The sequence below is a fragment of the Chanodichthys erythropterus genome, chromosome 19 (assembly GCF_024489055.1).
Source record: "Chanodichthys erythropterus isolate Z2021 chromosome 19, ASM2448905v1, whole genome shotgun sequence".
Lineage (NCBI taxonomy): Eukaryota > Metazoa > Chordata > Actinopteri > Cypriniformes > Xenocyprididae > Chanodichthys > Chanodichthys erythropterus.
The window spans coordinates 13940085-13964089 of record NC_090239.1 but is presented as its reverse complement, the minus strand read 5'-3'; the positions used below and the strand labels follow the sequence as shown (position 1 = coordinate 13964089).

At 37.2% G+C, this 24005-nt stretch overlaps 1 protein-coding gene across 1 annotated transcript in view; it reads left to right on the top strand.

Annotated features, from left to right (window-relative positions):
* spata20 (spermatogenesis associated 20) overlaps positions 1-24005 on the top strand; it is a 51900-nt gene that overhangs the window by 14610 nt on the left and 13285 nt on the right. The window contains exons 13-15 of the mRNA XM_067368577.1: positions 2094-2302; positions 4963-5162; positions 12698-12778. Coding sequence (XP_067224678.1) covers positions 2094-2302; positions 4963-5162; positions 12698-12778 — 490 coding nt within the window. The remainder of the gene's footprint in view (positions 1-2093; positions 2303-4962; positions 5163-12697; positions 12779-24005) is intronic.

Below are 24005 nucleotides of genomic sequence, written 5' to 3'. Positions count from 1 at the left end.
TCTGAGGACAAGGGGTGATGTGATCTGAATCAAATTTATTTTAAACTTCAAAGACCTTTGCAATCTTTTTGGGTGACACCACCTCAAAAGGAATTTCGAATGGCTTTTATAACACAAAGGTCCTGCTAAATATCGTTGTATGCATGTCAGTCAATGCACAGAGCTTTTTCATCTTAAGGCAGCATCCCACTAACTAACTCAAAACCCCTTGGTTTTTGGTAAGGCAACTCCCTCTTCTGTCATGCTCAATTATTAAAGATACAGATCACAGAAAAATAAAAATTATTTCAAATTTCAGATTATCATCACCTTTATGTAATTCCAAACCCATTTATTGAACAAACTGCTCTTTTTTCGTATAGTATAAGTGTAACTTTTACTTTCATTGTAAGAAAATGTACTTTTTTTGGCTGAACTGTCCTTTTATTAATAGAAGTGGAGCAGCAGGCTAAATGACTGCTTCTGACATTTCCCTCCGATTTCATGTCATGGATTGCAACAGCCAGTTCCTGGCAGCAAATCAACGTGAAGCACTCGGAAATAAGAACAGTAGTACCGTGTGGACATACGCAATTGTAATAGACTGAAATAGAAAGCAATTCATGCAGTAACTTTAACCTGTGCTGTGAGTGTGTGATGTGTATTTTTCCCATCGAGCTGTAATGCATTCATGCAGGGCTTCAGTGAGGAAAAAGATTCACTTTCAGTAAACAGATACTTTCTGCCTCAACTTTTTTTTTATATGATAGATAAGTAAGTTTAGGAGAACTTTCTTCTGGTTTTCAAAGGACTATGTAAATTAAGCTTATGTCTGGCTCCATCTGCCTCCATCTAATCAGTTTCACTCATACACAAGACACACACAGTCACATTTGGAAAGTATAACCATAACTAATTACTGTGTTAGCATGGTATTTTAGGATTTCCTTATAAAGGCTATATCTGGGTTTATTATAATTAAAATTAAATCTAAGACCATAAAAATCGGAACCATCTAAGACCTAAAATAAAATATATGTTAACTGAAATTTAAATAAAATATAAAAAAGTATTTTTTATTTCAGCTAGTTGTCAAGGCAACATTTCTCATTCACGTTTAGTTCAACTGGTGGTGGATGAGGAGAGACCCCTGATATGATTGGAAAGTGCTTTGGGTGTACAGTTGTACATATGAAAGCGCTATATAAATGCCTCATTCATTCATTCATTCATTCATTCAACTATATGTACTAAAATAACTTAACAAACAAAAAAAAAACTAAAAATTATATAGACATTAAAAAAAATACTACTTTAAAACAAAAAAAACTCAACAAAATTACTAAAACTTTAAAATTAAAATGAGAATGGAAATTTTAAAATAACTATTTCAAAATCTGAAAAAGAAAAAAAAAAACTATAAAAGTACCTCAATCATACAAAAATAACACTTCTTATATCCACCTTATTTTTAACGTGAGAGTGATTGTGGCCATTTTTCACTTGAATGTGCAAGGTTTCCTGTGAAATCTACTTCCAGTTATTGTAACTGTACATAAACATATTATACTGCTTGACATTGTAATCTGCTATTTTTATCATCCATCCATTCTCCAAACTGCTTATCTTTTGTAAGGTAACAGGGTATTATCATATTAGTTTAATTTATTATCATAATCATAAACGCACTAGTTTGTAGCACAAGTAGTTTTACTGTTTTTTGCACTTAGTTATTCTTCTAGTCATTTACCCAAGCAGCCATTGACTCAGAAGTCTCGCACCTTCACAAGAAATAGCAAATAAGGTGGATATGAGGTATTCGTAGACTTTACCTGTTTCACATTCCTGCTGTAAACTCATAATCTCTGAGGCTATATGTGCATCAATAAATGCGATTTCCATTCTTTTGGAGTTTAAATTATTTCTGTGGTAAATTGGCAGCATGCCACAGATGCAGTCAATAGAGCTTATGTTATGTCAACCAACCCAGGGCAAGTTAAGCTGACATTATTGCGCAGGTCAACCCGACATTAACAAGAAATTGAATTTGTATTTGTATAAGAACAGAAGATCTTGACCTTCTCTACTAATGTTCTCTATAACGTTCTCTCCAGTGCATCTCCCATTTCAGGCTTCCTTGATGACTACACGTTTGTGGTTTGTGGGCTGCTGGACCTGTTTGAGGCAACGCAAAGGGTCCGCTGGCTGCAGTGGGCAGAAGAACTCCAGCTGAGGCAGGATCAGCTCTTCTGGGATTCCCAGGGCAGCGGCTACTTCTGCAGCGACCCCTCAGATCCGACACTGCTGTTGGCTCTCAAACAGGGTGAGGACTGACATCATGTGTTAAGGTACCCTGCACTAAGGGTGTGGAGAGGCTATGGACTCCTATAGAGAATGTGTGGGTGGTTATGAGTCATGGAAAGGATGATGAAGATCTGTAGCTGTCAGTCTGCATTCTGCATCACTCCACCACAGAGCTCTGCTGTCACTGCTGATAGCACCACCACACTGCACTCTTATGGACCCTCGACTGGGTAACTCTGTTTCAGCCAGATGTACCCTGCTGAAACCGCCTGATTCTCTCCTTACGTAACCTCCTCACTGTCTTTCATTATTCTGTAATGTACCTCTCTCTTTTCTATCTCACCCAAACACACTGCCTTTTTCTCACCATTTCTAATCCAGTCCATCTTCTGATGAATTGTAATATCTCTTCCTCCGCCCTCTTCGTGTTTCTGGGTAGAACTTGACCAATATAGAAAACTGATCCAGTACATAAAAGCCTGCTTGAAGCAATTGATATTTCCTTGAAAAAACGCCACATCCCTTTTATTTCACGCTGTGCACCATTCATCACCTTCTGCGTGACATTGCTATGGAAGTGGTATGAAAGAGTGATTTTTCATTCTTTTTTTGTCCCCCACGACATGACAAAAAAAGAAAAAGATCCACACACATACTTTCGAAGTATATAAGTGCCGGGGCTTAATGTCCCGAATGGCTTGGCTCCATATTTTCTCCCCAGGAATTGGAAGTACGAGCTGATGTGAGCGAATAGTCACACCAGCGTGCCTGGGCTGTGACTGATGACACTGTGAAAATGGCACTGACACCAATGAGATATGGATAAGGGCAGAGAAAGCTAACTGTTATGTTTTTGTTGTTGCTTCTGATAAATTTAAATGGACATAAGGCAGATTTTTCATCTTTTCTGAGTGACTGGGCCATTATATAGTGAGCCAAGCGTGCAGAGTTGGCTCCATTAGGAGCTGTGCGGTGCCGTCACGTGTCAGAACCGCGTCCCTTCACCTCTCTCTGTCGGTGGAAGACGGATTGCCTCCCAAAGCATCTGCCACTCTGCATTTTACGCCTTGGGCAAACTAGACAAAACCAAAACCAGTCAGCTTTGCTGTTTCGAAGAAACCACAGGCAGTGTAGCTATTATTTATTTATTTATTTTTTTCGTTTGTTTGTTTTTATTTTTAAATAAATCTATAGGGTTTCTTTATTTTGGGCTCAAGAATCCTTCAAAGGAATTTGCTGGGCAAATTTTTAGTATTTCATAGAAAGCCTGTTTTCCATATTGACTGCATGTAATGCTTTGTCTTCCTGGGAATTTCTACATTAAGAGTTTAAAAATCATCATCATAATAATAATCATAGTCATCTTTTCTTTAGCTTTTTCACTTACCATCAAAGGCATTTTAAGAAGCTACATTACCGTTCAAAAGTTGGGATTTTTTTAATGCTTTTAAAGTCTCCTGTGCTCACCAAGGCTGCATTTATTTGATCAACAATACAGTAAAAACAGTAATTTTGTGAAATGTTATTACAATAACTACTTTCTATTTTATTATATAAAGCTGAATTTTCAGCACCCGTTATGCCAGTCTTCAGTGTCACATGATATTTCAGAAATCATTGTAATATGCCGATTTGCTGCTTAAGATTTTTGTGGAAACCGTGATACTTTCAAGATTCTTTATGAATAGAAAATTCAAAAGAACAGCATTTATCTGAAATATAAATGCTGTGTAACATTAGAAGTGTCTTTACTTTTGGTTTTGATTCATTTAATGCATCCTTGCTGAATAAAAGTTTTAATTTCTTTCAAAAAAAACTAAAGATCTTTCTGACCCCAAATTTTTGAACTGTACTGTATTTTGGGAAAATACAAGGTAAATGCAACATTAGATGTGCAAATGATGTTTTTAGCTATGCATTTGCTGCAAGAAAGAGAATGATTAGAAAATATAATTTGGTCACACTATCCTGTCTCTTTATAAACTAGACAAATGAGTAGTATTTTGTGGCAAGCTTTATCACTACACTTCATCAACATTACACAAAAGCCATACAAACCAATTATACTGTCAACATTCATAATTACAATTTATTATGATCAATACTTATTTTCTTCCACCATAATTCATTAATTCATTGCTCCCAACTTGTCAAGCTTTAAGAAAACCCAGATTTATGGTGCAGTTAATGGTCGTTCATCCTGACATGACTTGCACGCAGTAAATGGCCACGCTTGGCGCATGTGTCTTCTAAGGAGTGAGCTACCTGATATCATCTATATGTCTTTGGTTGGGACAACATTGCTGCTATTCATCAGTTATCGCTTCTGTCCCTCTCAGCTCCCAGATGCAATCAACTCATTACGTTGTGACACGAGGCACGGGAACCCACTCCCAGCACTCCCTCTGCACACACACAAACAAAGAGCAGATAAAGTAAATCAACTCGCAGCTCTAGAGCCACTTCACTTGTGATATCAGGCACTTTTAGCTCTTAGCTCAGCACTTTTAGCTCACTTTTAGCCTGATAAATGCACTCCGGTTAAATTGATATTGTAAACATCAATGTTATGATGCCATTTTTTCCAAGAGCCAGACTGTTTACATCAATGGCTTCTGCACTGGACTGGTTATCTGACTGATATGCCATTGTGTCTTTTCTTTCTTTCCTATTTTTCAGATCAGGATGGTGCCGAACCCAGTGCAAACTCTGTCTCAGCAATGAACTTGCTGCGGCTCTCCCACCTCACAGGCCGGAAGGACTGGATACAGCGATCTCAGGAATTACTGATTGCCTTCTCTGATAGACTGACTAAGGTGCCAATTGCCCTGCCAGACATGGTCCGCAGTGTCATGGCCCAACATTACACTCTTAAACAGGTAACTGGTCCACAGGTACTGAATATGAATTTTGATTTCAGGTTTCACTTCTGGTTTGACTTGTCACATCATGTCCAGCTGATGCAATGGAAATGAAATGCTTTTCCTCGGATGTGAATACTACACTAAGAAAGACATGTTCACAAGTCTCTAAGGTAGAGTCAGACTCAAGTCTCTCAAGGCCATGTCTTAAGTCTTTGGTCCAAGTCTTTTTTGGCAGTTTTCCACTATATGCTTCCAACATTACTATATATATAATATAATATAATATAATATAATATAATATAATATAATATAATATAATATAATATAATATAATATAATATAATATAATATAATATAATATAATATAATATAATATAATATAATATAATATAATATAATATAATATAATATAATATAATAAAGTTTCCATGCACTTAGATGGACACATAAACACAAAATTATGTTAAAATACCCATCTCGTAAACACAGTCGGTTGTGTCTTAGGTGAACGTGGAGAGTTGAGAAAGTAATTGGATGTCATGTGAATCCTTATATTGAATTTGTCTGTGGGGTCTTAAAGTGACAGCAGCCTATAAATACCTGGTGTTGTCTGTCTTTGAAGTTTATCAAACAACAAAATACAGCTTTAACAAAGATTAACTTAGGGGGTTAGTTTACCCAAAAATGAAATTTCTATAATTAATTACTCACCCTCATGTCATTCCAAACCCACAAGACCTTTGTTCGTCTTCGGAACACAAATTAAGATATTTTTGATGAAATCCAAGAGGTTTTTTATGTCAAGCCCAATATATACACTCACCTAAAGGATTATTAGGAACACCTGTTCAATTTCTCATTAATGCAATTATCTAATCAACCAATCACATGACAGTTGCTTCAATGCATTTAGGGGTGTGGTCCTGGTCAAGACAATCTCCTAAACTCCAAACTGAATGTCAGAATGGGAAAGAAAGGTGATTTAAGCAATTTTGAGCGTGGCATGGTTGTTGGTGCCAGACAGGCCGGTCTGAGTATTTCACAATCTGCTCAGTTACTGGGATTTTCACGCACAATCATTTCTAGGGTTTACAAAGAATGGTGTGAAAAGGGAAAAACATCCAGTATGCGGCAGTCCTGTGGGCAGAAATGCCTTGTTGATGCTAGAGGTCAGAGGAGAATGGGCCGACTGATTCAAGCTGATAGAAGAGCAACTTTGACTGAAATAACCACTCGTTACAACCGAGGTATGCAGCAAAGCATTTGTGAAGCCACAACATGCACAACCTTGAGGCGGATGGGCTACAACAGCAGAAGACCCCACCGGGTACCACTCATCTCCACTACAAATAAGAAAAAGAGGCTACAATTTGCACGAGCTCACCAAAATTGGACAGTTGAAGACTGGAATAATGTTGCCTGGTTTGATGAGTCTCAATTTCTGTTGAGACATTCAGATGGTAGAGTCAGAATTTGGCGTAAACAGAATGAGAACATGGATCCATCATGCCTTGTTACCACTGTGCAGGCTGGTGGTGGTGTAATGGTGTGGGGGATGTTTTCTTGGCACACTTTAGGCCCCTTAGTGCCAATTGGGCACCGTTTAAATGCCATGGCCTACCTGAGCATTGTTTCTGATCATGTCCATCCCTTTATGACCACCATGTACCCATCCTCTGATGGCTACTTCCAGCAGGATAATGCACCATGTCACAAAGCTCGAATCATTTCAAATTAGTTTCTTGAACATGACAATGAGTTCACTGAACTAAAGTCACCAGATCTCAACCCAATAGAGCATCTTTGGGATGTGGTGCCTGGATGTGCATCAATTTCCATCAACTGCAAGATGCTATCCTATCAATGTGGGCCAACATTTCTAAAGAATGCTTTCAGCACCTTGTTGAATCAATGCCACGTAGAATTAAGGCAGTTCTGAAGGTGAAAGGGGGTCAAACACAGTATTAGTATGGTGTTCCTAATAATCCTTTAGGTGAGTGTGTATATATGAGCAATATCACACGAGTAGCCGTGCGATATGGCTGTATATCAGCACGCTGTGATTCGTCCGTAGGCACAAGGCCGCAGGCCGAGTGCCGTAGGTAATCACAGCGTGCTGATACAGCCATATCGCACGGCTACTCGTGTGATATTGCGTTTATACAACAGTTCGACGGCACGAGTGTGAAAATAAATAAGAACAACAATGGAGTGTCTTTAAAACCCTCTTTTGTGCAGCACTACTTCCTTCCGCCACAGATTCAAATCTCAATTTGACAGTTGAACCAAACCTCAGTTGCTAACTCTAAAATGTCACTTTAGAACTAGTAACGAAGGAACGTTGAGTCGCTTCATTGAAACACATTGAATTTTCTACAGTATTAGAGAGAGAGAGAGAGTAGGCTATCCGGTTGTTAAGTCTGACGTCACGCGGCAGCGCTTCCGGGTCCTAACGCTCTATCTCATACCACAAAAAAAATCTCATATTTTCTTTACTCAAAAAAACATATGTTTATAAAGTTTAATGTTTTACGTATTTAAAGAGCGGAGAAGAGTCTGATATGTCCGTCTAGTTGTAGCCGATATGCTATATAAGGATGTAACGTAACGTTTATTATTATCAAATTTAATATAGCACAATTCGACTTGCTCTGGAACAAATAATAGATTAATAAGACCAAAGATTGCCCGTTCTATGTACTCAAATTGAAATATGTCTCGTGTTTAACCACTATAATATATATATATATATATATATATATATATATATATATATATATATATATATATATTATGCAGCAGTGTAAGTAAATAAACAGTGAACAATGCTTTTTGCCAGAAAATGAATTATGACTCCAGGCAGAACTGAGAATAGATCATTGATCAAGGAACTCCGATTCTCAATGATTTTCCTGTTCCATCTGGTGTAGATGTCCTGCAGGTTGACCGATACACCCACAGTGTTATATGCAGCTGACCGCACCACCCTCTGCATGTCCTTGCGGTCCAATGTTTTGCTGCTACTGTACCGGACAGTAATACAGCCTGACAGGAAGCTCTCAATTGTGCACGCAAGTTTAATGATCTCAGCATCTGGGGAGCCATCCTGAACTTCCCCAGGCATGTGTGGTCCATGCCAAGCCTTCTGGAAGATACTCACTTAGGGGCCCTATTGATCATGAAGGTGTCAAAACCATCCAGTGAAGCTGGTGGACCATAAAATCTTGCTGCTTAATAAACCTGTTTGAGACAACAGCAAACTAGTATGTGAGACACAGCATATGTTGGTGACAAACCATGGCTGAATGTAATAGAGTCCCACTAAAGTACCTCCACACTTCATGCTCCGAAAACCTGAAAGTGAACTTCTTTCCAGTACTCTCTCACTATCACTTCTGAATGCATCTGCAGGCTAATGTTATGGCTGACACCATGAAGCAGATTAAGTGTCTTTACCATGCTGAAGGATTTTTCTCAGTCCTTGCCATATGCTCTCATGTCATATTACTGGATATTACAGCCCTTTCATCTGGTCAATAGATGCTTTTTTTTTGTATTCATTAAAGGGATAGTTCACCCAGAAATTAAAATTCTGTCATTAATTACTCACCCTCATGTCGTTCCACACCCGTAAGACCTTTGTTCATCTTCGGAAAAACAAATTAAGTTATATTTTATGAAATCTGAGAGCTCTCTGACTCCTTCATAGACAGAAATTTAACCACCACTTTCAAGTTCCAGAAAGGTACCAATTTAAGACAGTGTTAAAATAGTCAACGTGACTGCAATGGTTCAAACTTAATTTTATAAAGGGAAGAGAATACTTGTGCGCAACAACGAAACAAAAATAACAACTTTATTCAACAATATCTTTTCTTCTGTGTCATTGTCTCATGCTGTTTACGTCCAGCGCTTCCAGGTTCTACTTCAAAATGCCGGCTCAGTATTGGAAGACGCTGAGCAACACGACGCATGCGTGTGATGTACATACTGGAAACTGGATGTGTATATGTATATATATATATATATATATATATATATATATATATATATATATATATATACACTCAAAAAAATGATTCTAGCTGCTTGTTCAGTTTATTTAAATAAAATAAGCTGAACCAACACAAATCTTTAGTTTTTTACTTAATTGGCATTCGCACTCAATTGTATTATGTTAAATGAAATTAAATTTGCAAAATGTTAGGTCAACCTAAACCATTTGTGTTGGGACTACATGAATCATTTATGTTGCATTGATTGAACCTGGGCAGTGGATTTCTAGTTCCCAGCATGCTTTGCATAGGGAAAGATTGGGACAGTAAATGTTGAACTTAAGTGCTGTTTAATGTGTTTTTTAGTAAAGGGAAATACCTTTTAAAGTTTGAAGTTCAGTTATATTTGACATTTAAAAGAGTTTATGTTATGTCGATTTTTTGAGGTTACCATTATGCTGAAGTGTAGACCTTGTGGTTAGGTTCTAGGTGGCTATGTAAAACAAATTTATATTGTTTTCAACGAGCATTACCTGTGCTCAAGCCAGTAATGAGAAGTTCTTTATCTGATCATTACTTGCATGCTATAAATGTTACTTAGCATATGAATAAGTGTTATTTTAGTTTAGTTTTTATAGAAATATAAATAAATTACTTGGAGGGCCAGCACAAATTTTACACAGTCTACATATGGTCATCAGCTTTTCCCCTCTCAATGGTAATGAAACATGTATGTCTGTGTACAACAGCTACTCAAAACCTAAGCACAAGCGCACATCTTCACCATGATGGTAACAAAAAAAAAAAAAAAAAAAGCACTGGTTGGATCAACAAGAATGAAATATGTTCAGGAAACATACACAGAATACGTCAAATGAAACTGGTGTGATCTCATTCAATTAGGATGAATTTCACTCATTAGTACAATTAACCTAGCTTAAGTTCAAATAAATCAGTTCAACTGTGTGGAAATAGGTGTCATAATTGAATTAAGTTAGACCAACAAGTTATTTTTTTGAGTGTATATATATATATATATATATATATATATATATATATATATATATATATATATATATATGTACAGTGTCCTCCTGTTCCAGTACCTATGGTGTATAAAGCACACGACGAGGAGATTATATCAAAAAACAAGTCTTTTACTAGATCATCCAACTGGGGAATACAGGAACCGGACAGGAACATACACCGAACATACACCAAACATACACAAACGACACCCGACAACTAACTGAACAGATACAGGAACTTAAATAGACAGACTGATGAACTCAAATGACAAACAGCTGTGATGAATCGATTAGTGTCCATGGATACTGATTGTGGCGGGAAACTAGAACAAAGGAACATGTGACAGATGACAACAAACAAACTGAAAGTCCATGTGACTGTGACACCTCCACAAATATTGGCACCCTTAGTAAATATGAGCAAAGGCGGCTGTGAAAATAAATCTCCATTGTTTATCTTTTTGATCTTTTATTCATAAAATTCACAAAATTCTAACCTTTCATTGAAGGAAAAGAATTGCAAATGGGTGGAAAAGCTCATTATGAAATAAATGTTTTTCCACAATTATTGGTACCCAATTATTGCAATGTCCTTTTCCCAAGATAACAGCTCTGAGTCTTCTTCTATAATGCCTGATGAGTTTGGAGAACACCTGACGAGATCAGAGACCATTCCTCCATACAGAATCTCTCCAGATCCTTCAGATTCCAGCTCCATGTTGGTGCTTCTTCTCTTCAGTTCACTCCACTCATTTTCTTTAGGGTTCAGGTCAGGGAACTGGGATGGCCATGGCAGAAGCTTAATTTTGTGCTCAGTGACACATTTTTGTGTTGGTTTTGATGCTTGTTTTGGATCACTGTCCTGATGGACGATCCAACCACTGCCCATTATTTCTAGCAGAAGTGGTCAGGTTTTGATTTTATATCTGTTAGTATTTGATAGAATCCATGATGCCATGTATCTGAACAAAATGTCCAGGACCTCCAGCAGAAGAATAGGCTCACAGCATTAAAGATCAAGCAGCATCTTTATCCGTGTTCATGGGGTACTTTTTATCCATGTGTGCACCAAACCCATCTGGTGGGTTTGCTGCCAAAAAGCTATTTTTTTAGTTTCATCTGACCACAGAAGCTGGTCCCATTTGAAGTTCCAGTCTTGAATATGCTGGAGTTTGTTTTTACATGTGCAAAGAAGGATTTTTCTTGAAACCCTCCCGAACAACTTGTGGGGATGTAGGTGCTTTTTGCTAATTTTTTTAGGCTTTCTGAGACTCAAGACTCAACTAATTTCTGTAATTCTGCCAATAATTGTGTCAAACATATTGGAGAAAAACATTTATTTCATAATGAACTTTTCCCCCCATTTTCAATTCTTTTCCTTCAATGAAAGGTTAGAATTTTGTGAATTTTTTGAATGAAAGATCAAAAAGATAATCAATGCAGAATATTTTTGCTTTGCTCATATTTACTAAGGGTGCCAATATTTGTGGAGGGCACTGTGTATATATATATATATATATATATATATATATATATATATATATATATATATATATATATATATATATATATATATATATATATATATATATATATATATATATATAATTACTGTTCAAAAGTTTGGGGTTCATTTAATTTATTTTTTATGTTTTTGAAAGAAGTTTCTTATGTTCACCAAAGCTGCATTTATTTGATGAAAAATACAGTAAAAACAGTAATATTGTGAATAAAATAGCTATTTTCTATTTTATTATATTTTACAATGTTATTTATTCCTTCCTGTAATGACAAAACTGATTTTTCAGCATCATTATTCCAGTCTTCAGTGTCACATGATCCTTTATTAATCATTCTAATATGCTGATATGGTGCTCAAGTAACATTTCTTATTATTATCATCAATGTTGAAAACAGTTGTGCTTCTTAATATTTTTGTAAAAACCATGATATTTTTGATTCAGGATTCTTCTATTTTAAATGGAAAGTTTTGTGACATGTTTGCTGAATTAAAGCATTTCTTTACAAAAAAGAAAAAAATCTGAAAAAACTGATCCCAAACTTTTGAATGGTTTATCTGATCCCTAATTAGCTTTTATGGGATATCAGTATGACCCTTGCTATAGCAAGTTCAACAGTCCTCACTATGAAGACCGTTAGCGCTCGGATCTGTCACGTCAACTAGAATGATGCTGCTGGATAAAAGTGTTCCCTGTCAGGGCATTTTTCCAAAGTTTCCTCCTGTTCTCGGACAGTTGTAAGAACTGTGAACATGTGTCATGGCCATCAGAGCTCACCAGCGGCAGAGAAGTCATCAGAGTAGGAGGAATAACAAGCTAAAGGTCCAGCTAAGGGCAGCCCGCTCCACATCACACCTGCCCACCTCATTACAGCACCATACGAGCAGCTCTCACCCTTTCCTCATCTCTTTCATTCTATTCTCATTTGTTCATTCTGTGGTTTATACGTCTTTTTTGCTCACAAGTTTGTTGTTCTATTCATGTAACAGTCTCTTATTTTTTCATAGATTGTTATCTGTGGCCAGCCTGATGCTGAGGACACTGCAAGTTTGATTTCCTGTGTCAACTCCATATTTCTGCCCCATAAAGTAAGTGTGCTTTACTCTCTGTTCTCAGCATGATTGAGAATATTAAGGTCACTCTAATTGGGTGTTCAAATCTGTCCATTCAACTTTGAAATACTATATGAAGACTAACAGCAACATAAATGTTTTGGGAATATGTATTTTGGTAAACCTTTAAGCAAAGTAAAAATAATGAATTTATATATATTTCATTTTTTAATTTAAAAAAAAAGTGCTGTGAAATTTTAAACTATTTTTGGGTGTTTCTTCAGCTCTATGCACTTTTAGAAAATAACCTCATATAGAATACACATTGCACAATCTTACTAGTTTAATTCAATTTGTCCCTTAACAAATTCCAACAGTGGACATATGTACCTCACAGGAGAAATGTCATTTTTGTAAATTTTTCTGAAATCATAATTTCACCAGCATGTAATTTCTCAAACCACATTTTGTGTTTAATAGCATTATGTTATATTTTTTTCATTAAAATGGCAGAATGTTTCTTGTTAAAACAAATTCCATATTTTTTGTACTCCAAATGCTTACAGTTAAATAATACACAACATTTTTTTGCATATCAAAAAAAATAAAAAAAAATTTCATTGGAAACAATGCATAATACTAGTTTTTGATTGGAAACAATGCATAATACTAGTTTTATGCTCAGAAGTGACATTTAATTTTTTTTTCTTACAACATTATGTCTCATATGAAATATGTTCTTCATGTTTTCTCCTGGGTAAAGTAATTTAAGTTGAAGAAACACTAATTTATAAATCTTAGCTCAGTTCTTACACTAAAAATCCAATTAAAATTTACAGTAAAAACTGACAGTTGTTGCCAGAAATTCACCATAAAAATACTGTCTTTAATTCATCAATCTACCTGAACTACCAAAATCTGCTTTTACCTCAAAATGTGCTGATAGCAACCACAACAATACAGGTGGCACAATAGAAAGCCAAATGATGAATTGAGTTCATCGTGAGTGGCCTGTCCATAAAACGTGCATGGCCAGTACTTGTGTATATACGTTGTACACAAAAACAAAATACCATCATGGTAACACAGGACAATAAAATATTGCAATAAACATTAACTAAGTAACATTAAATGTATCACTCTAATTTACATTACTGATAACAAAAATAAGAAAAAACTAAACAATTTAAATGAAATATAATCACACAAGGAGTTCTTGGAATTTCCTTTTACTGTTTTTCATTGTAAATTATATGGTAATTCTCATTTTTTACTTAAAAAAAACTAATTTGACAGGATCTTACAGTAGAATTACATATGATGTGATATTAAACCATTTAGGGCCCTATTTTAACAATCTAAACGCAAAGTGTAAAGCACACTGCGCAGGTGCACTCAGGGCGTGTCCAAATCCACTTTTGTTATTTTAAAGACGGAAAAACGGTCCATGCGCTGGGGCGCATTTTTGAAATGGGTTGTCCCTATTCTCTTAATGAGTAATGGGCGTAACGTTCAATAAACCAATCAGAGTGTCATCTCCCATTCCCTTTAAGAGCGAGATGCGCTCGCGCCATGGCGGATTGTTATTTACGTTGCGGAATTTGTTGGTGGAAAAGCTGAACGCTTTTCAAGATCACCTACGGGACAAGCAGGAATCCACCAAAGCTTCCCGATCTGAAGAAGGCGTGGAATGAATTAGCAGTGATTGTGTCTGTTATAAGTAGTAATAGGCTGAATTGAAAAATAGGTAGCCTAATTCTAATACACGCAATGACTATTCATCATTACATTTTTATATTTATGTAGCCTACACAATAATATTCTTTTACACTGTAATCCTTTTGTTTTTAATATTTGGCATGTTAGTGTGATGCGCATCCCTGTGTGTAATAAGCAAAGTCAACGTGCACTGTGGACGCGCCCAGAGGTGCAGTTTCTACCAACGCGCTCTAACAAAAAAATATTGTGCCATAGACTTTAGACTAGGGTTGAGTTGGTCTATAGCGCAGTCTATTTTCAGCTCCTTAATATAGCAATGCGCCGGCAATGCGCCTGAACACACCTCTTTTTTAGACCAGCACGCCCATGGACTCACTAACTGGCGCAAATGCATTTACTAATTTAAGGACGTGGCGCTGAACAGGAAAACGTGAACGGCGCCGGACACAAACTAGCAAACACACTTGGGCTGCGCCTTGCGTCGCATTGCGCCGAGTGTATTATAGGGCCCTTGTAGTTTATTTTTTCATTTTTACTGTATTGCTTTATTTTCAATTTGTTGTGAACTTTTGTATACAAATATGATAAGAAGCTAAATGATATACAGTGGGTACGGAAAGTATTCAGACCCCCTTAAATTTTTCACTCTTTGTTACATTGCAGCCATTTGCTAAAATCATTTAAGTTCATTTTTTTTCCTTCTTAATGTACACACAGCACCCCATATTGACAGAAAAACACAGAATTGTTGACATTTTTGCAGATTTATTAAAAAAGAAAAACTGAAATATCACATGGTCCTAAGTATTCAGACCCTTTGCTCAGTATTTAGTAGAAGCACCCTTTTGATCTAATACAGCCATGAGTTTTTTTGGGAAAGATGCAGCAAGTTTTTCACACCTGGATTTGGGGATCCTCTGCCATTCCTCCTTGCAGATCCTCTCCAGTTCTGTCAGGTTGGATGGTAAACGTTGGTGGACAGCCATTTTTAGGTCTCTCCAGAGATGCTCTATTGGGTTTAAGTCAGGGCTCTGGCTGGGCCATTCAAGAACTGTCACGGAGTTGTTGTGAAGCCACTCCTTTGTTATTTTAGCTGTGTGCTTAGGGTCATTGTCTTGTTGGAAGGTAAACCTTCGGCCCAGTCTGAGGTCCTGAGCACTCTGGAGGTTTTCGTCCAGGATATCGCTGTACTTGGCTGCATTCATCTTTCCCTCGATTGCAACCAGTCGTCCTGTCCCTGCAGCTGAAAAACACCCCCACAGCATGATGCTGCCACCATCATGCTTCACTGTTGGTACTGTATTGGACAGGTGATGAGCAGTGCCTGGTTTTCTCCACACATACCGCTTAGAATTAAGGCCAAAAAGTTCTATCTTGGTCTCATCAGAACAGAGAATCTTATTTCTCACCATCTTGGCAAACTCAATGCGGGCTTTCATGTGTCTTGCTCTGAGGAGAGGCTTCCATCGGGCCACTCTGCCATAAAGCCCCGACTGGTGGAGGGCTGCAGTGATGGTTGACTTTCTACAACTTTCTCCCATCTCCCGACTGCATCTCTGGAGCTCAGCCACAGTGATCTTTGGGTTCTTCTTTACCTCTCTCACCAAGGCTCTTCTTCCCCGATAGCTCAGTTTGGCCAGACGGCCAGCTCTAGGAAGGATTCTGGTCGTCCCAAACGTCTTCCATTTAAGGATTATGGAGGCCACTGTGCTCTTAGGAACCTTAAGTGCAGCAAAAAAATTTTTGTAACCATGGCCAGATCTGTGCCTTGCCACAATTCTGTCTCTGAGCTCTTCAGGCAGTTCCTTTGACCTCATGATTCTCATTTGCTCTGACATGCACTGTGAGCTGTAAGGTCTTATATAGACAGGCGTGTGGCTTTCCTAATCAAGTCCAATCAGTATAATCAAACACAGCTGGACTCAAATGAAGGTGTAGAACCATCTCAAGGATGATCAGAAGAAATGGACAGCACCTGAGTTAAATATATGAGTGTCACAGCAAAGGGTCTGAATACTTAGGACCATGTGATATTTCAGTTTTTCTTTTTTAATAAATCTGCAAAAATGTCAACAATTCTGTGTTTTTCTGTCAATATGGGGTGCTGTGTGTACATTAATGAGGAAAAAAATGAACTTAACTCAAATAGCTGCAATATAAAAAAGAGTGAAAAATTGAAGGGGGTCTGAATACTTTCCATACCACTGTACATGTAATAGATTAATTTGAAGCAACACTAACTGACATATTTAACATTTGACCTTTTTTTCAGATTTTAGTGGCCCTTCGCTGTATGTAGATATTTTTCCTTGTACATGACACGTTCATTGGTTTACACGGAATGGTGTGTGCGTTGAAGCACAGTCATGCTAATGAGTTCACTAAAGTAATCTCCAGCAAAAGGTCAAGTTGTCAGATTTTTAACCTATGCATGCTGACGCACACACTGCCAGGCAAAGGGCTAGGACAATGGCTACCCACCACACCACATTTTAAATTTCAGAATAATTAGTAAATAGTTAAGAGTTTTCTGTAGACGTTAGCCTTAGGCTTGGCTTTGTTGGGATTTTTTTTCTTTCGCTAAAGGTCATAAATCAGCACTCTTTCTGCCCTTTTCCCCAGTGATTCTCCGAATGCTCTCTTCTCTCACACGACGACAGAAAGAGCAAACACACGCATGCTCAGCACACCTGGCCTTACAGGTTTAAAGTGTGAAATACCAATAGCAAGCACAACAGAAGACACAGTGGTGCCTAACCATTTGCCATTTATTACAGTAGTCTAACTAAATCTTTATTGTATGTGAAAACCTCTAGCGAGGTAACCCTCCCTTTCTTTAAGGCCGGAATAATGTGTTTGTTTTTAAACAGAATGGATGAGAGTGGTTGTGAAAGGAAAATAGGCTGGGGATGTCCCGTTTCTCTCTGCTTCTGTTGTTACAGCAGGTGGCTCTGTAAGATGGTGTTGGGAGGACAGCTGACTATGTTAGCATGTGACCTTACACTCCATCAGTGAACCTTGTATGTAACATCTGAGTTTGATCTCCTCATGGTGCATCATTTATTAACATTGTTCCTCCCTGGTGGGGCAGAGGCACATTCATCTTCTTTCTCATTATACCTACACTTATGTAATCTTAATGATACTGACTCTGTGAGTGAGGAATATGGTCATGTCCCATTCATTCATTAAGCTGGGTCCATGACCTAGAGGTTTGTTTTTGTTTGTACTTTATTTGAAGACTTAACTTAAAGATTTATTCACTTTAATATCCCTCTTATTGTGCATGTTTTTTGGTTTTCATAATCTCACATCAGAATTTAATAACTTTCTTTGCTTCTAAAACAAATTTTCTGCTGACATAACTAAATCTGTGTAGGCAGGGAAGATGATATTAGCAGTATAACAATATTATTATTAAACCAATTTAGTCAAATCCAGATCGATAAAATCAAATCCTGTTCTACACTGCTTCCCATCGTATATTCTCTCAGAGTTAATTGCATTATGTATATCTTTGTAGGTTGTTTCATGTCTGAAGACTTTATTTATTAGTGTTTTTGGTTTTATTCTTAGTAGACTATTTTGTATAAGAAATGTAATTTCTCTTGCTCCTGGCAAGGTGCAATATTTGTTATGATCCATTGTTTCCATCTGCACAATGTATAGCATGGTTCTCTTTCTGTGTTTAGGAGATGCTGGAGTGTGTGAGTGTGTGTCCCCTGATGTGAAGTGTGAAAATCAATCTCTGAAACTCTAGTCATAAAAAAGCACATTGGCTTTTGGTTAATTTTGGGAGTTTAAAAGCATAGTTCACCTAAAATTGAACATTTATTTGCTCACCTTCATGTCATACCAACAGTGGGGCACAAAAGGTACATTGTTAAAGGAAATTGTGGCCACTCTGTTCAATATAATGATAGTAAATCCAGGCAGTCAAACTCCAAAATTAGAAAAAAAGAAAAAAAAAAAAAAGCACTGTATCCGTTTCTTGTTTCCCTAACCGAATGATATTGATCTATAGGCAATAATGACTTAAATTTCAGCCTGTTTGTCACACACAGTTATTGTATGAATTTAAAACTCTGAATATAGTGCACAAGTTATGTGGTGGACTTTTGCGTCTGTTTAACATTTATAGTCCTCAGTCACTGTCATTATATTGCAAAAGTGGCCAGGACATTCTTCACCTGAAGAAAGAAAGTCATACAGATTTGGAACAAAATGATGGTGAGTAAATAATGACAGTAGGGGTGTAATGGTACACGAATTCGTACTGAAAATTTTCGGTATGCGTCTTTCAGCTTGGTACACATGCATACCGACTAATACAGAGTTGTAAAGCCCATTAACCACCATTAACCACCAATAATAGCAATAAGCTCTGTGTTTTGTTACTTTCGATAAAAAACAAAGTCTCATCCCTCAAATTCTGTCCATTTTATCACGAAATTCAAACAATAAACTCGAACAACAAACGTTTTTGCTCTTTGATGTGGCGTGACAGATCACTGTAAAGGTGCCTTATTTCAAGCGGCAGTGCGAAGGGCCAGTGAATGCGATCATCTCTATCTCTATAATACTAGTTACAGAATAATATTTAAATGAACATCTGAAGGTATGTTGAAAGATACAGTACAACTTCCTGAAATGTATCTCGTGTAATCGCTCAATCAGTGTTTCAACCGCAGAAAGACGTCAATGAAACATCTTATAAACAATGTCACGTAGCATTTACCTCAGAAATGCCAGTGTCCACAGCTTGTCAGTTCGCTAGAGAAATTAACTCTTTCGCTACATATATGCATTATGCTATATTTACATACATTTACTTAACCTGTCTTGATTATTTAATGTATATGTTTAATGTATGTTTAAATAAATCTGTCATGAAAACAAGTTATGACGGCCACTGTGTAAACTAATATATTTTAACAGATATATTTGTAATATATTTTTAACAGAAAGTTAATACAAAAACTGCCTTTTATGCAATTTACATGCTTGCATACAATTTTTATGTGAGTGTTATTATATCTAAAAATAAATAGCAACCTAATTTAAGAATTTGGCTCTGTTGTTAATTGTAACCTTTAATATTATTGTAATGTGCAAAAAAGTGCTCCCTATATATATATATATATATATATATATATATATATATATATATATATATATATATATATATATATATATATATATATATATATATATATATATATATATATAAATGAGCTTTATCTTTTAAATAAATTAAATTCAATTAAAATTTGAATTTTCTTAAGACAGAGACACAATTTGTTCAGTTCACTGTTTAATAAAAAAGAAGAAAAGCAATTTTATGTTTACTTTTCTCCCTCCTGCTGTCCCTATTTTAAGTTGTTATAATATTGGGTGTGTTATTGCGCATTAATCAGTGACAAAGTCTCATAGAATTGAAGTAAACATTTGGATAGTTCATTCGCCTTGGCAAACTGAGTCTCACTCATTCATTCTAAATCACTAGGAAAGAAGCACATCACTGAAGGCCTCTGAGAGCTCCCTGTCTTTCTCTATAATTTCAGAAGCTGTTCCTGAATACAGTCTCACTTGTCATTTTGGAGTGAGAGCATCTGCAAAGAGCATAAATTGTACAGTCTCTGGAAACACAGCAGCCCAGTCCGGTTTTTATTTTCAATTTAAATTCAATCTTATGTGCTCATGTGTTCAATTCACATGTTAAACAAGGCTCGCATATCGCTTGGATTTGATAGAAGGAGAGAAAAACTTGGCCCCGTTTCCTAGACACAGCAAGATGACAACCAGAAAAGGCTGCAAGTAATGAGTTAGTGTTAGTGAAGCCAGTTAAAAAAAAAAAAAAAAAAACTGCACAGAATTTCATCTGGTCAGGGACTGATAAAGGAACTGCTTTCTCTCTCTCTCTCTCACACACACACACACACACACATACACACACTTCTCATTGCCTGGCTGTGACTAAGCCTCAGATGTACCCAGGTCTGAATTGTTTGTTTAATTGACTTGGACATGATCGAAAGATCACCTGCATCAGGCTGTTGATTGCAAAGTCAGAAGGGTGTACTGAAAAATAGATGACTCTGCTATTGAGTTGAACCTGCAGTCAAATCATCAGCCCGGCCTTAAATCCCTTGAGGTATCACTATTCTTAGACAAATGAATAAACTTCTACTAAGAGACCAGCTATGGTTCAATATGGTTTATGCTAGTTGGTGCTGGTTCTATACACAACAGGATTATGTGACATAAGACTAGAGTAATGGAGACATTTGAAAATATATTAAAATAGAAAACAGTTATTTTAAATTGTAATACTGATTTTATCAAATAAAGGCAGCCTATGTGAACATAAGAGACTTCTTTCAGAAACATTAAAAAAATCTTACCAACTCAAAACCTTTGAAAGGTAGTGTAGATGTAGTTACATTTTAAAAAGATTAATTAATACTTTAGTGGCTGAAATTGAACTTTTAAAATTTTGGAAATTTGTCAGAAAAAAATTCTCTCAATGTAAACAGAGGGATGTTAGAGGGCGCTTTCATGTATGGAGAGCTGACGTGTCTGCTTTCAGTAATATGTTGAGATTTAGCTACATTTCTCTCTCTCTCTACCTAATCTGCTTTTTCATTTGTAACAAGAGAGACACGTAATTAGAGAGGGATAAATGGTTCTCACCTGCAGAGTCAGGACATAAATTAAACGTAATGAGAGCCATCATCTTAAGTCACTGAATCAGCCAGAACCAGTGCTTTGTCTCCATGGCATTGGGTATTCTTTATCAACAAAGGAAAACAGAGCTTGCTCTCACTCATTATAGTCATATAAATGCTGGCAATGGAAAGATCATGCATCAGTGTTCCTAAAATACACACACACTTCCATACATATTACTTCCAGATATTAAAGGCACAATCTGTTTTCCTGTGTGAAAAATGTGAAATTGAATCTGAGGCCTGGAGACTGTGGAGTTGATGAGATTTCCTGCTCGTACATTGTGAGAGCGTTTAGAGTGGCGTTGTGCTCCGCTTCCCACTCTAACCCAAGACTGTCCGTGTGACACTGGCTCACCCTTGCGTGTTTGTGTAGATATAGCTATGATAGATTTAACTTGAACTCACCAAGGGTTATCAAAACAGCATTATCATTTATCTTTTGGGTTGCATGTCTGCTCCATTTGTATTAGCCAACATGTTTGTTTAGTTTAATTGAAAATTATGATTCCATTCTGTGATGAACTGAGCACATCCATCCGTCCATCCATCCATCCATCCATCCATCCATCCATCCATCCATCCATCCATCCATCCATCCATCCATCCATCCATCCATCCATCCATCCATCCATCCATATTCTATCAAATGATACATCTATCTATCTATGGTTCTGTTGTTCTGTTATTCTATCTATCTATCTATCTATCTATCTATCTATCTATCTATCTATCTATCTATCTATCTATCTATCTATCTATCTATCTATCTATCTATCTATCTATCTATCTATCTATCTATCTATCTATCTATCTATCTATCTATCTATCTATCTATCTACTTTTACTCCTCAGTTACCCTGTGTATTTATAGCCCTCAGTTGTAGTAGTTCTTGGTTCCTTCTCATTGGAATCACAGTGATTTGCTTTTGTCCTCGTTGTTCTGCTGATTCTCTTGCTTGTTTTGTATTTTGATTTTTTTGTAAATATCACTGCTTCAACTAGATCCTGCCTCAACTCTCCCTTGCTGCAACCCCTTGCTGACAGAAGCATGGACCAAAAATATGGATTTAGCAGCAGTTCCTTCAACCGTCACACCTGAAGACCTTCTCTTCTCCCTTGCACAAGATGGCTGTCCCCTGGAAGACTACATGGAGGAGTTTCTCGAGTCTTGTCTCTGCTGCTGGTCCCACCCAGCTTCCAAGTCTCATTCGTCAGCCAGCTAGAAGTCTCCCTCGTCAGCCAGCCCCAAGTCTCCTTCATCGCCGATGGACTCGCCCAGCTTCCCACTCCCTCCTCCTCTATTGACTCGAGCAAGTTTCTCGGCTCTGTCTCCACTTGCTCCCTTCAGCCCCTCGGTTCCTCCTTCTCTGGCTCTGCCCAGCTGCTTGGATCTGCCTTGGCCTTCCAGGTCTTCAGCTCTGCCTTTGTGTGTCAATCTTCTAGCTCCACCTCAGGCCTCCTAGCCCTGGATTCCACCTCGGCCTGTCAACTCATCACCTCCACCTTGGCTCCACACACCCTCGGCTCCACCGTGGTCTGTCATCCTTCAGGCTCTGCCAGGATCCTTCCTCCCTGGCTCCTCCATCTGTTCAACCATGGGCTTTCGTCTTGGCACTGCTTTGGGCCTCTTCTTGACTCCTACCTCCATCATCTCCTACCTGGCTCCTCCCTCTGTCGACTCCCCCATGGACTTTTATTTTAAGAATGGACATTTTTCTGTGTTTGACCCTTTCTTAAAAAATTGCAATTCAAATAAGAATGCCATTCAATTCTTAAATTTAAATTGAGGTAACAAACTATGCAACCTCTAATTAAATTTAAGAATTTAATTAATTAAAATAGCATTCTTATTTTTGTGTTCTTGGTACACAATTCTGACATTTAAATTGTGGACGTTAGTCTATGTAAACTGATTTGGCTTATGTGCGGCCCTGCAGTGATCTGAGAGACGCATCTAATTCTCTGTTCGTGACCTGAGACCTTACTACACGCTTCACTGAGTTAGACAAAATGAATTATTCCCATTCCACTGTATGTAAGTGGGTATCCCCTGATTGGCTCTCGCTGTGCCTTCAATGCGATAATGGAGTGTTCAACCTCATTGAGCATTTGGTGCAAAGTATTAAAGGTTTATGAACACAGACATAGAGAAGCTCGAGAGTGTGTTGGGAGGACTGTAGCGAAAATGCATTTTTCACGACACATTAGCCAACCAGACTAGAAAATCTTTTTTAATTTAAATCCAATTATTGTATCATTTGTTCCTTCATTTTGGGGCACAGGGTTTAATTGTGGGGAATGCACTAAGAATCTCTTGCTTTTGCAGTCTCATCTGTTCTTACTTATTTAATTCAAGTTTGCTAGAGGACTCTTGAATTCAACACTCTTCGAAATCAATTAATCCCAACCGTTGCGATCTGTAGGCATGATTGAAATTGTTGGAATAAATTTATCCATACTTTAGGCTAAAACCTGTGTTGATTATAAAGGTGGTACAGTATGGGTGCGAATTCTCATGGGGCTTGTTACAGTAGAATAAGAGGCATTAGAACAGCCACTCCATTTCCCCGATGATGGCAACCAGCTGCTCACTATCGTCATGTGATTTCCTTGTGCTCAGAGAAAGTCTGTTCTGAGATCAATTTAGTCCATCCAAATACATAAGCATATATTAACGCTGTCCAGGTGTACTGTTGCCCAACAAAGAAAACGTTTGTTCATTTAAAATTTAATTTAATTATAACTATAATCCTGTGGTTTTCATATAATTATTTCTTTAAGTAGAGGAGACTGGAACCTTTTAACTGCTAATA